Genomic DNA, 14,459 nt, shown 5'->3' with positions numbered 1-14,459 from the left:
ATGTCATGACCCCTTTAAATAATATCAATAATAATACTATTATTTAAATATCACAGATAAACTTTGTCTGACAAGGGAAATTACCCTACACTAACAGATAAGCATTTTTCATATTTTTCATGTATTACTATTTATTGTCGACTGTTTTAAATAGTTTTCACCGCTTCGGAAATGAATCAGTTAATTAATTTTAATGCACTCACTCAAAATGGTTCAAATGCTTTCACTAAATACTTTGGAACAACACAGAGAAAAAAAATCCTCGCTGGAAAAGGTGGATATTTACCTACAATCCACTGAATCCACATCGGAGATGACTTTACTGTTGATCAACACCGTTTGTAAATGACTCTGTACTGCAGGTGCAGGTAAGATGTTTGCCAACAGCAGAAACACTTAACAGTACTCGAAAACAGTAAACGTATCACAAAGTACCAAGACATTACCATATGTATTATGAATTCTGTGATACTGTTTATGAATTAGGTAATCACTTTACCTTGGTACTGCCACTTTACATTTTCCCATAAATGATCTAGTTCTGTGTCATGTTACAACTAGAGGTGACCCAATAGAACTAGAAATGTAAAATGTTGTTCACCAGTTTTGAGCACTGAATGTTTTAGTTGGCCTACAGTATTTATTTACAAAAAAATAAAGCTATATAGACCTACCTCTTTTACTTGAATTGAGGCCTGTGACCAGTATTTTAACTTCTGTTTGCTTCTGTTCATGGTTACATCTATTTATTAATCTATAAAATGGTCTTGATATGTTGATTTAAATGTATTGATGCTTGTATGTTGTCGTAAAATCTGCCTCAAAAGTAAAAATGCACAATGACACTTTTAGTATATGTTTTGAATTTGTGCATTACAGGCTCGAAAGGACAAATATGTATTGCTTATATTGTGAGCATCCATGAAACATATTTTAACGTTCAGATAGCCTAAATAAGAATATATATATATATGATAACCTCATGTACTGTATATGAACTGCATATGTTAAAAGACATGCATTTTTAGGAAGCTACGGTAGTTCTCTTTTTTATCATGTCATGCACATCCAGTTGTTCTACTATGTCTTTGTGTTTCTATCATGCTCTTCTGTGCTTCATTAGCGATATCAAGCGTGTCGGCCCTCTGTGGGCTGTTATGGTGGGCTGTCTTTTAGGTCGAGCGTAGTTTGACCTCCTCTCACTATAGAGAGTCGTTCTGCTGAGGCCTCCGCTCCGCTGAGCTCTATTTAGCAGCAACATCGATATCCAAGGTAAGGTGATTTGCGGTCCACCTTTGTATGGGGTGCCTTAAGGAACAGGTAGCTCCCTTATGATAACCTTGGGGCAGCTGCCTCCCTTTGAAGGGCCTTAGTAGGCAGCTCCTTTTTTTGATTTGTTAAAGTTTCAAGGTGCAGCTGCCTCCCCATTATTTGGGGTTATACTAGCAGGCGGCTCTCTTGTGGTAATGAAGTAGCAGCTGCCTCCCCCAGAATTGGGGTCCCCTAAGCAGAAGGCTCCTTCCTTTATCTTGAGGAAACTGCCTTCAGTTAAGCAGGCGGTTCCCTTGTGTTAGCAGTGAAGTACACACTGCCTTCCCTTGGGCCCCTAAGCAGGCAGTGTCCTTCTTTATGTTTCATTAAGCCGTGCTGCCTCCCCACAGGTTGAGTTTCCAAGTAGGCAGCCCCTTCATGAGTCAATACTAAGGTTGAAGTTGTCTCCCCCTGGCCAGCCTGTCTACATCTTCTTCAGACAAAGTTGGTGGTTTAATACAGGTGCCCTTTTATTCTCAAGGTCGCACCAGTAGTGAGGTCACTGACTGTTGTCAGCCATCGACATTAACGCATTTAAACAAGTGCTTCAGACCCCAGTCACACTGGAGGCGTTCCCCAAAGTGTCCTCTAGAAGATGCAGTGTCTCGTTCCCCTTCTCAGGGAACCATGGTTACATGCGTAACCTGAGACATTTTTTCCACTTAAAGGGATAGTTCACCCAAGAATGAAAATTCTGTCAGTATTTAGTCACCCGGCCCCGGAAAGTTATTACAGACATCGTTAAAATAGTCCAAGTGACTACAGTGGCTCAATCTTAAGTTTATCAAACGACGAGAATACTTTTTGTGCGCAAAAAAACAAAAATAACGACTTTATTTCAACTATTCATGTCCTTCTCTCTGGGCCTCGAGTCAGTTCACTAGTGTAAAGCGTAAGCTTCTGTTGTTGTACGTCACACGCATCACACACATGACCAGTGTCGGCCAATAGTGAGCCTACGTGTGACGTAGCTCTACGCTATCACACTAAGTCAACTGACTAGAGGCCCACAGAGAAGGAAATGTATAGTTGAAATAAAGTTGTTATTTTTGTTTGTTTTTGCGCACAAAAAGTATTCTCGTCGCTTGATAAACTAAAGATTGAGCCACTGTAGTCACTTGGACTATTTTAACGATGTCTTTAATAACTTTTCGAGGCTGGCAAGTTTCAATCCTTTTGAAGCCTATGGAAAATATCTTAATTCGTGTTCTGAAGATGAACGAAGGTCTTACGGGGTTGAACAACATGAGGGCGAGTAAATACTGACAGAATACACTGATACAGAACATTTTTGGGTGAACTATCCCTTTAAGGGCTGTTCAAAAGTAGCAGTGTATTCTGATGAAATAAAACAAATATTTTGGCTAATAATTTAACCGAATCATTGATTTATTTTGTATTTGGGTAATGTATTGCAAGGAGTTTTATTTTGTTGATTATTTTGTTGATTATGCTGAATAGAAAATAAAGAGAAAAACACTTTTGTTCCTCATACTGGTAGACTTGAAGAATAAAGCTAGAGGAAAGATTTTAAGAAAGAACATATGTCTAAAAATGTAAATAAAACACCCATGCTATTATCACAGGATCTTTCCCTCTACATAACATATACATCTTTAACACCAATATGAGCAGTTTGTAGCCTACAACATAATGGAAATTCACTTGAGCAATTCTAGAATGTTTTGTATGGATTAGTCAAATACTGAGTACTCCAAATTCTTAATCATTAACCAAGGGTGGCTCTACACAAATAAGAAGCACAGCGACTGTAGATCTTTGCTCTTCTCTGTAGCACCAGAGAAACGATCGTCATGGCTTTATATCAGATCTTTTTCATCTCGATAATAAGTTCCTGCATGCCACAGGATGCGGATATTATGACTCCTGTGGTGAATATCATCTCTGAGTTGAAGGAGCTTAAAGCTTCACTTGATGGACTGAGAACAGATCTGAACTCTGCTAAAAATGAACTCGAAGAGCAGAAAATCTTGATTCAGGACCTGCGGAAACAGGTTAAGGGTAAATTTTCAAATTTGTTTGGGTTTGGATACAGTATCTGGACATTGTTGTAACTTTGCAACTATTACCATTTATCATGAACAAGCATTATTCACATTTCCTTGGGGAAATACTCTTCTCCATACACAGAGAGTCCAAAAGTGGCATTCACTGCATCCATGTCGGCAACAGATGGTACAAACCGAGGACCTTTTAGTACAGAGACCAAACTCATCTTTGATAAAGTCCTGACCAACGTTGGAGATGCATACAACCCTGTCACAGGTTACTGCATATTCAGTTTGACTTTCTGTGGTTAAAAAAAAACAAAAACGTAATAATTGTACTTTGTAATATCGAGATCCTTGCTTTGTTCTGCTCCGCATAGCATTTAAAACCAGAACGTACTGTATGCAAGTACACAAAGGTAGATACAGAGTATTTTTTTATGCTCCAGATATGGTTTAGTTGCTGCTTTATACTATGTGTCTAAAATATCTGTTGCAGGAGTCTTCACAGCACCTGTTAAAGGTGTGTATTACTTCAGGTACTCAGGCTCCGCGTTTGCCTCCCATGATATGGGTCTGAGCATCTTTAAAGGGACAGCACGGTTTGTGTCTTCATACGAGTATAATTCTGGGGAGCGCAACGACCAAATGTCCAATGGAGCCGTGATGGAGCTGGATGTTGGAGAGGAGGTTCACGTGAGGCTGTGGGTCAGATGTTGGATCTTTGTGGATCCACGGTACAACTATTCCACTTTCACAGGCTACCTGCTTTACCCACAGGATTCTGCTACTGTATAATTTAATCAGTGTGAATTATTTAGCAAAATGTAAAAGAGAGCTGTTTAACAGTCCTGAAATTATATCTCATGTTTCTTCAATGTGAATTAATTTAATAAAAAGGTTACTATGTCAGATATACAGACAAAAACAAGTGTTTCTCTATTACTTAACACTGCATGAAAAGGGTCACATCTGGTAATATCTGGCCATGATAAACTGCAGTGTAATTTCAGGTTTGCCAGATGTATGTGGAAAAATCCTGAGCCAAATCACACAGAACAGTAAATTTCCAGAAATACCCAGATACTTGGTGTACACGGACTCATACAGGAATCCATGAAGTTTCATGGACATACACAGCTGAAACACTGATGGCTGTCAGGTGTGCATACACAGTGTGTGCTTACTGTCTTTAATATCAATCATTCCGATGACTTACTTTATTCCACTCGGCTCATGTGATTATTAAAATATTCACCCAGGAACACTAAAATTAGAACAGCCTTCTGTCTGTACCGTATTGACTTTTGCTATTATTCTGGTTCACTGATTCATTCATTAAACTGAACAGCCAAACTCTCTCAAACTCTCTCAAACTTCTCTCTGTCACCGACAGCCCAATGCTGATTCTACATGTTGAATCGGCCCAAAAAAAACAACAAAAAAAACATACGACTAGAGCCAATCATGCGGAACACAGAAAAAACCAAGACGCTCAAAAACAGCCCAACATTGTCCAATGGCCGATTGGAGGCTTAGTGTGTCCCTGGCATTAACCACATCCCTACCCAGAGGAAAATGATGGTGAATACACTGATGTAGAATTACCTAACTCTGATTGTAAGCCTAAACTTGACATAAACTGTAAACTTGTCCCTCAAATCTGGTTTGTTGAATGGAATGTTGTTCCAGGATCAACAAAGATATTTATCCAGGAAAATATTGTGCTTGGCGAAATAAGGTTCTGCCATCACTTGGCTATCCATAGAGGGACTTACCCTAGACTTCTGTTGTCTTATATAAAGTTATTTATAATGCAAACTGTTTCAAATTTTTCCACGTGAGGACAGTAGTGGCCAAAAGTGATGTCTGAGGTTGACGTTTGTTTTTAATGGCCCTACAAGTTCAATTAAACCATCAAAATATGAGGATAACCATCTTCCATATGATGGAAGAACAAAACACTAAACTTGGTTAAAGGGGTCATATAATGCCATTTTTGTACAAGTTATAATGAATCTTTAGGGTCTAAATGAAAAGTTTGTAATATACTTTTACTAAAAATTCTCATTAGTATTTTAAGAAAACACTAATTTTACCTGCCCAAAAACAGCTCTGTTTTCAGCACGCCGTTTCAGGGTATATGCCTTTAAATGATAATGAGCTTTCTGACTCCGCCCCTCTGTTCTTTGGGGCGTTTTTGACACAACCGCACGTGGAGTGTTGCCTTGACAACAGTTGATGGTATATTTTGGCGAAAGAATGGCAGCGGGAGTCTCTGAGGACACATCTGTAGTGTTGCCATACCAATTTGAACCGGAGTCGGACCCGGAACAAGATGGCGGCCCAGAAGAAGTTCGACCATTAAGGCTCGAACAGGACATTTCTGAATGGTTGGTTAATGTAATGTCACTTTGATCTATTTTTGTAGGTACTGTCAGGGTAGAGTAGTGGGATACAAACGCTATGTGTTCACTGTATAGGTTAGTTTGTAGACAGATTTATGTTGTAAAACTTTTTTTTTTTAAATGTAGGCTTGTCAGTGATGCGTAACGTTATCTCAGTGTTCGGTACAACTATCGTGACTGAAACATGTCCTGTCATGTCAGTAATGATTCTAGCAGTAGTTGAAGGATACCTAAGAATTTGTTGTATGTTTATGTTTAGTGCAGTACGAAAATGTTTTATGTTTTACTTAGTGTTAGCACGTCAACTGTAACACCTGTGTACACAGTTTTTAATAACACAATAACCATAACGCGTTGTTCATTATAAACGTGGGATTATGAATTATACTGAGAACGTCGTAACGTTACATAGAATAAATGCTGTAATGTAACCTGAGTGTAAACATTAGCCGCATTCATCTTGAAGCGTGCAAGCGATTTGCAAAGATTAATATGTATCGTAAAAGGTTAATAAAACGTTATACTCACTTCTTCAGGAGGTGCAGCAGGAACACGAATAGTTGTTACCGATTCTGTTTTCAGGACCAGCTTAGCAAAACCAGCTTTATACTGACCCTCGTTTAAAAAGCAGTCTGGTAAGAAATGATTCGCGCAAACATGAACGCATCTACGTTGATCGTGGGGAATATTCCCATCGTAAACAAAACTCAGCCACTGCTGTCAATCAACAACCGTGGGAGGATCGTCATGCGCCGTGTGACGTCACACGGTGAAACGGCTTGATTTGAGACAGGGGAATACATATAAGGAGATTAAAACAAAAACACTGGATGGCTTTGTATCATTATATGATGGTTGTGTACAGGCACTGCCAACACACATTGCAGTAAATCAACTTTTAAAGGTGCTTGTACCATTATATGACCCCTTTAAGGTATGGTTCTCTCTTGTTTTTACATGTGTTTATAATTTCTTTGTATGACAGCCTGCCTCCATTGTGTCACAAATAAAACAATTGACTCCAAGCACAACTACACAATGTGCTTAGATTTTTAATAACAAAATATTTAATGATATTTGAATAAAGATGTCAATTTTCCTAGGCCAGACCTCACTTTTGCCCACTACTGTACATCACTAGATGGGAGGATTTATCACATTTAACTTACTAACGAATCGCCCCCCCCCAAAAAAACATAGTTAAGTACACATATAGTACACACAAAAAACTGTCAAAGTCATATTCTGGATTAAATACAAACTAAGCTTGGATGATGAATAAAATTTATCCCCAACTTGTAAAAATAAAGAATATGTTGACAGTAACGCCCTTATTTAACCCAAATTTTCTTTGTCATCCAATCCTAATTTTTTTTTGCATCCCTTCTTAACAAACACTGAGATTTTGATTTAAGTCGGTATACTGAATTGTACTGTAATAGATCACAATACTGAAGAAACGTCTTAATAAACTGAATACACACAGTAGGAAGAAACTATTTTCCTTTATTTTTGTTTATTCTAGAAGCAATCCTCAAAACAAATATTATATACATATAAAATCTGGAATAAATCTGAGAAAATGGTGTGTTTTTTAAGACTAACATGCATAAGCAATGCTTTATTCAGGGCTTAAAAAAACAGAATCAGTTCACTCCGAGCAGAATAAGTATTTTAACGTTTCTATTTATGTGCTCCTTCTTTAACAGTATCGTCCCCGAAAACGATTTAATTGGAAAAAATACTGGTTAATAAAAAAAAAATTGTCTACACTTCATACCAGAGCTTGTGACTAAACCTCGTAACTCGATGGAGCCTTAAACTGTCGCCAAACCTCATACAGTAGCTCCACCACCTCAATCGTGAATGAAGTCTTGCACGCATTTTGGAGACTGTCTCTGCTTGTTTGCAGTGCAAGGGTAAATAAAGAACTGGTTATTTTAATAAGTACCGCAATTTCTTTATTCAAAACTGTATTTGAGGAGCGGAGAAGAGTGTCTTAGTCTGGTATTTGCCATATAGTCATAGCCAATACAGCCTGTGCATAAGACTTCGTCTTTTAAAACACATGCTTTTTTCCAAATATATTAAGCGATGGTAAAAACTGTTCTCCAGTAAACTGCAATTTTCACTAGTTTCATAACACACGCTGGATAGAACCTGATATGATATATCATTGGATAAACTCCTGCGATCCAACAGCTAATGCCTGCACATTGCCTTGCGACTTACATTTATTCATTTAGCTGACGCTTTTATCCAAAGCGACTTACAATTGCTATATGTCAGAGGTCGCAAGCCTCTGGAGCAACTAGGAGTTAAGTGTCTTGCTCAGGGACACATTGGTGTCTCACAGTGGATTCAAACCCGGGTCTCTCACACAAAAGGCATGGGTCTTATCCACTGCGCCATCACCACCCCAGACTTACGGAGGATGATTTGACAACTGAACGCGGGTATCTCTCTCACGTTGGATACAGCTTTGTCAGTCAGATTTGCATAGGTCCTACTATTTGAATTAATGATTGGTTGACTGTCAAATTAAAATCTTTAACAGAACGACAAAATAATGTTATTAACGTTAATGGATATGCATAGAAAATAATAAACAAATTACAAGCATATATAAATAAAATAGAACAAAGATACAAATGAAAATTAAGCAGTTATTTATGTTTCTTTGGGTTAGTCTAACCGTATTCAGGTACAGAAATTGAATAATCAAATGTAAAGTAACACTGCATAGTCTTCACTGTGTAAATGAAATATAATTAATATAATTAATTAATACAATATATTTTTGTTAAAGCTACAAAAGTAATTTTCTGTTTTGTTGTTTGATTAACATTGGTGACAAACAGCTGCGGGTATATTAAGCTGCCGTTACTTTAAGACGAAATGCGAGGATCCGATATAATGATACGCATCCGTCTTCTTTCTCGATTGTTTACAACACATATCCGACAGTGTTTACGAGGATACTCACCAAGATGGGCATTGTGAATTAATTTTGAGAGCACATGTCTATTCAAGCTCAAAAAGAAGGGAAATAGAACAGAATTCGGTGCTCACGTTTTGTCTTCGTGACTTTGTGTCAGAAAACAGTGTGGACTTAAAAACACATGCAAATGATAAACGTTCACTCTATGATGATAAAACTCAGTAAATAATCTGCGAATAACATGCGTTCCGAACCGGGGGGCAGTTGGTCTGTACGGATCTCAGATCTTGCGATGTGACTATAGCGGATGGGCACATCGCGATATTGATGCTAAAACGATATATCGTGCAGGCCAAGTCTATTGCCAATTTATTGTATTCAGGATATTCTCCTCTTACTTTCTAAGGTGAATAGGTATGGGAAGCACACAGGCCGCTATGTATATGTTCGGGCCTGGTGTCACGCTCATGTTCTCCCAATGTGCTGTTGCAGGATCATAGCGGTGCACGGATTTGATATCCTTGTAGTTATCATGGCAGTAGCCTCCGATAACGTAGACCTTCCCCTCTAAGACACCTGATGCTGACCCAACATGAGGTACTGGTAATGGCATAATGGCACTCCAGGAGTTGGCCACAGGGTCATAGACCTCACAGCCTAATTCATCTACCAGATGGCCATCAGCTTCGCTTGAAACCCCACCAGCCACGTACAGATGGTCACCAAGGGTCTCCATGCAGTGCAGCGCTCTGTTATTTCTCATCTCAGCCAGATAAGTGGATCCTCGTTCTGGGTGGTAAAGGATCATAGACGACAGGTATTGGTACTGGCTGTTTAAGCCTCCAGATAGGAAGATTGTGCCATTCCATACACTGGCTGCATGACAGCATAGAGCTTGGTCTAATGGGCAAACAAAACTGGAGAAGTAGAGAAATAAGAAGAGAAGGGACAGGTTTATCAACATCACTCACTATTATAACCAAGCTAATAGAAAGAAATTGACTTTTGCTATACATTTCCAATGTGTTCTATGATATTTAAATCTACCTTACTCTTACTCTGAATAAAGTTATTTAATAAAGTAGGACATGATTGGAAATTACATTATTGTTAGTCCTGAAACAACATTCCTAATCAATCATGTAAAAGGCTTAATGAGGATATTGGGGATAGACATACAATACATACAAGACAAATAAGTAATGTTATTAACCTGGCTGTCGGTCAGTTCCTGGTGACACAAACCCCCGGAAAACATTTTGTGAAAATTAGAACTCAAGAGAGTACAGTACATCTATGAATCTCAATTGTTCAAAGTTAAATATAGTGCCTACCCTTATCTGTAAACAAATCAAATATTAGGGTAAGGGTTTTATCTGGGGTTTCTTTATGGGGTCTTGAACAACATTCAGACATGGGTTAGGGTTTGCAGTTGTGTTTGGTCTGTGATTACTTGCTAGATATGTTTCAAGAACAACTGCCGATGTTGTGTGTGCTATTTATCTACTGTACCAACCTCCAAGAATTTGTGTTGGGGCAGTAGACCTCTACACTCTCCATGTTGACCTCCGAGTCTCTCTCTCCTCCAATAGCATATAGTTTACCATTCAGGACCACCAGAGTGAAGCCGCCTCTTCTCTCATGCATATCAGCCAACCTTTGCCAGGAGTTTTGGTTTGGATCATACCTAGATCAGAGAATGAACAATTAATTAATCCATAATATGAGGGGGTCAACTTGAACATGGTTAGACAGAAAAAGCCTCATATTTCATCTTACATGTAGGTAGATTTCATTGTATCAGCTTTGCCATAATAATGGCGTCCACCAACTACGTAAAGCTTCCCCCTTATCGCCCCAACTCCATGACTGAATCTTGGTTTCTTGGGTAAAGTTCCCAGCATTTTCCACTCTACTTTCTTCACCAATCCGACATGGTTCTGCAAAGAATTGCTAAACCACATTTCCCTGCAGGGTCTATGTTTGTCAAGATTATCAGTGATCCTCTCACCCCCAACAAGGACTAGAGATTCTTTAGGCATGTAGACCCTGATATTTGACTGGACATCGGAAGAACTGGAGAAGAACTCCTTAAAGAGAGACTTATAGACATTTCTGCCACCAATGTTAGGCCAAGATGTTACAGACATGACTTCGTTGAACTCCTTAAAGGTCACGAGAGGAAAGCGGATGGTCCCCATCAGCTCCCTGGCAAGTTTCACCCGTTGTTTGGGATAGGCTTCGATCCAAGACATGACTGCTTTGAACACAGGCAACTCAGAGAGAACGTAGAGGGAGTCACTTTGAAGGTATTTCCTAACTTTTTCTACAGGAAGATCGTGGAACTTCGGAGTGATGGACACGTCTTGAAAGTGATTCAAGACGAAGTTATTGGCAAGTGCAAGTAGGTCACACATCCCATAGGCCTCTGCGAAAGATACAACGTCCAGGCAGCTGTAAGCATCTATTTCTTGTTCCAGGAAGTTAAGGCATAGTGAGTAGGCAGTCTGAAACTGTAACTGAAGAGATGTACAGGTGAGATCAAACACGCAGCCCCATCCAAGAGCAAGAGCCCCACTGTAACTGTAGTGGAGGAGCGCCTCAAACTTGGAAGCCGTGACTAACTGCAGAGACACCAATGTCTGCCTGCTCTCCTTCATACCGCTGGTAAACATACCTCTGAAGTAGTCACTGCTGGCAACCAGGAGCACCCGGTGAGCTTCATGGGATCGGGAAATAAATAAAAAATGCAGAGGGCATCAAATTAATGCTGTGATATCTACATGTCCACAACATGAAGGCATCATCTAATTCATGCATAGGAAACTTAAACCTCTGTCATATTACCAAATGTCTTACCATGAAACACTCTTCCCTCTGCTTCAAGCTCCACATCACATCCCACTCTCTGTGTCCACAGCTGTCTGATATGCTGTAGACTATCATTCATATGTTCCTCAGCAGAAAAAAAAATTCTGCCTTCTTTCTTCCCTACTGCCTTGTCCTGTTCTCTCTGTTCCTCCTCTGTGCAGAGTTGCAGAACTCTCTCAGCTTCCATGGTAACAGCTGCAGTCCTGACCAACTCCATATTTGCTTTGTTCAGAACGCTGATGTTCCCCATATAGGCAAACTGCACCACTGCTGCCACCCCCGAACCATGAACCTCGGGCCCCAAACACAATGCCATAATCTGTTCTTGTCTGGGCTTCTGTCTGAGCCTCTTCTGAATAAGGTTACTGACCGCAGCCAGGACAATAGAATGAACCTGGAATTGATGTCCGTCCTCTGTGTAGATGGTCAAGTCAGTGAGGACAGAATACAACATCATGTTCTCCAGAGCCTCGAAGACCGCACCTGGGTACGCTGGATCGGAGTTCAGCTTCTTGGGATACATGTCGCAATCATCAAAATCTTCAAAACTGCAATGTCCATCATATCCATCTGATGAGTCTTCATCTCTAAATGTTAAACCTTTAAAAGTTGAGTCTTTTTCAGAATCTCCAGTGTCATCGGTACTGACGGAGGCAGCTGCAAAACAGTTATCATCATCATCATCATCATCATCATCATCATCATCATCGTCGTCGTCATCATCATATTTATCGTGAGCTTTATCAGTGCCTTTATCTTTATGTTTACATTTTGCAACTGAACCATCACAATTTGTAGACCTAAGAGGTAAACTGTTACAATATTCTTCAGCATTATTTTTGTTGTCGTATTTATCAGCATTCTCTACATTACTGTTGTTGTCATATTTATTGGCATACTCTTCATCACCTGCTTTATCATTATTTGTACACATAACAACGTCACTGGCACTGTTCGCATGCATAAAATGCAAACTAACAACCATCACAGTCATCAACAGCCTTCTCACTTTCATATGCTTCCTCTTCTTTCGACCGCTCGTATTTCTCAACTGGATTCTCCCGGTCTTCCTGTTCTTCGCTCACATCCATCCATCCATTTCCACCATTCATGTTTTCATCCTCTCTAGCTGTTCTCCATGAACCTCTCCACTTTCTCTGAAGACACTGCTGATCCATTGCCATTGTGTCTTCAGGTTACTGTAAAAAGCAAATGTCAGAAAGCCAACAATACCCTTGCTTCTGTTAAAAAAAAACAGAACAAGTTGCATCAAATCTGTTTCTTAACCTCTCTTGAATCTCTCTGTTGATGTGGGATCTTATGCTGTTGTCAGGTATGCAAAAAAAGATCAGTGTCTCACGAGCTCACACTGTTATCATCATAATGCTATTTTTACTTCTAGCATTCATTAAGATCACATCACAAGCCAGTTAATGTAATCACCATTCCTTTTCAGCTGTACAACCATTGTGTGTCAACTTTAAAGAACATCATGACAAAGAATGTCTTCCAAATCTAAAATATCAGTCTAATAAATGTTGCACTTGCTTTATTGTGATGAAATATGCAGTTCTCAGTCACATTACATTTAAAACATCTAAAAAGAAATTACCTTTTGCACTGATCCTGGACCTCCACAACTCAACACTGCACTGGGATGATTTTAAAAGAGGAACTCCTTAACCTTGTCTGCGTGAGAACACTGTGACTGCGGTGTTCTGGCTCAGTTCTATTAACCCTTAACTGTCACCAAACCTTTTGAGAATGGACATTAAAATGCTCTATTCAAACTTAAATGGATGTAATTAAAGAATGCCTTAGAATATAGACCTAAGTTTGGTCTTGTTTTAAAGAAAACACTCAGCAGATTATTGCTGAAGTAAAAGTATCAAATATACTGTACTTAATATTTTTTTTCTTTTATATAAAATATAATTTTAAATGTATTTTTTACAAAAAAATTTTTACTATAAAATTACTATAAAATCAAAGCCATATATCTAACCAAAGGTACTGTTTCTATGGCAACGCAGCGTCCAATTTCAAAATGGTTTCACAGGATGAATTCTGAGTTCGTAAGCTTTCAAATGATACCTAATTTTTGATAACTATTAAAATATGTGATGCAAAAAAAAAGATATTATATTTTAGAGGATAATATATATATTATACTTTTTTAGATAATATTATTTTATAATTTTGTTTTGACATATGAGATAATATGGTTTATTATGAACTTTTAGCATGAAAAACAAATTTTCAATCATTAAAAGTGTGTCTTTTTGTGACAAAGGTCAGAACTCCTGTTTTGATGTAGATTGTTTGAGGTGCACTCTTGTCATAAATTCGTCTATTACTGTTCCTACATAATTTGTAACAAAAACAGTGCTAAATTATCAATTTAGGAGTCTTAGACCTTTCCAACGATATATATATATATCATGATTAGATTAGGATTTAATTGTAATATAGTGAAGTAAACTTTGTTTAGGTGCCTTGCTCAAGGGAACTTCAGTCGTTTCTTGCTGGTATTAAGAATCAAACCTGCAACCTTTAGGTTACCAGTTTGACTTTAACCATAGGGCCACGACTACCCCCTATTCTGGAACATAAGAAACTTTAGAGTATGTTCTGGAAGCATGTGATGGCTTTAGGCATTAGATTCTGATTGAGTCAGTAGAATCATGTTTCTCCTCTACAGCCTGGGAATGCTATCTGGGTCAAGGAGCCAAGGGCAGGTAGAAACAAGCAATTATAGACTTAAAGGTTAATATCTTTCTTTTTAAAAATGCTTTATCTGAAACTTTACACGGTTTTTGTTTGTTTGTTTATTTGAACGCTTTATTAAAATATGTTTATAACATTTCTATCATTAACAATAATAATAATGATGCATATTGCTATAATATAGCCTAGCTA

General features: G+C 38.5%; 2 protein-coding genes across 3 annotated transcripts; one reads left to right on the top strand and one right to left on the bottom strand.

Annotated features, from left to right (window-relative positions):
- The first annotated feature begins 3,053 nt into the window (after positions 1-3,053).
- On the top strand, positions 3,054-4,234 carry cbln11 (cerebellin 11). Its single transcript, XM_077227381.1, has 3 exons — positions 3,054-3,333; positions 3,463-3,597; positions 3,820-4,234. The coding sequence occupies exons 1-3, from the start codon at positions 3,126-3,128 to the stop codon at positions 4,116-4,118; spliced, it is 642 nt and encodes a 213-aa protein (XP_077083496.1). The 5' UTR covers positions 3,054-3,125; the 3' UTR covers positions 4,119-4,234.
- A 4,146-nt stretch (positions 4,235-8,380) lies between these two features.
- On the bottom strand, positions 8,381-13,236 carry LOC143736731 (kelch-like protein 9). 2 transcript variants are annotated; one of them, XM_077227380.1, is made up of 6 exons: positions 13,153-13,236; positions 12,550-12,739; positions 11,529-12,197; positions 10,449-11,388; positions 10,186-10,356; positions 8,381-9,586 (listed from the first exon to the last, which is right to left on the bottom strand). In XM_077227380.1, exons 2-6 carry the CDS (start codon positions 12,722-12,724, stop codon positions 9,064-9,066), a joined length of 2,478 nt encoding a protein of 825 aa, XP_077083495.1. In that variant the 5' UTR covers positions 12,725-12,739; positions 13,153-13,236; the 3' UTR covers positions 8,381-9,063. The 2 variants fall into 2 exon arrangements, with proteins under 2 accessions (XP_077083495.1, XP_077083493.1); XM_077227378.1 differs by lacking the exons at positions 12,550-12,739; positions 13,153-13,236 and having other exon boundaries at positions 11,529-12,489.
- Between the last annotated feature and the right edge of the window lie 1,223 nt (positions 13,237-14,459).

The sequence above is a fragment of the Siphateles boraxobius genome, unplaced genomic scaffold (genome assembly GCF_051911475.1).
Source record: "Siphateles boraxobius isolate OS27281-9 unplaced genomic scaffold, OSU_SipBor_1 130, whole genome shotgun sequence".
Taxonomy (NCBI): Eukaryota; Metazoa; Chordata; class Actinopteri; order Cypriniformes; family Leuciscidae; genus Siphateles; species Siphateles boraxobius.
This window is presented reverse-complemented; position numbering and strand designations above follow the sequence as displayed.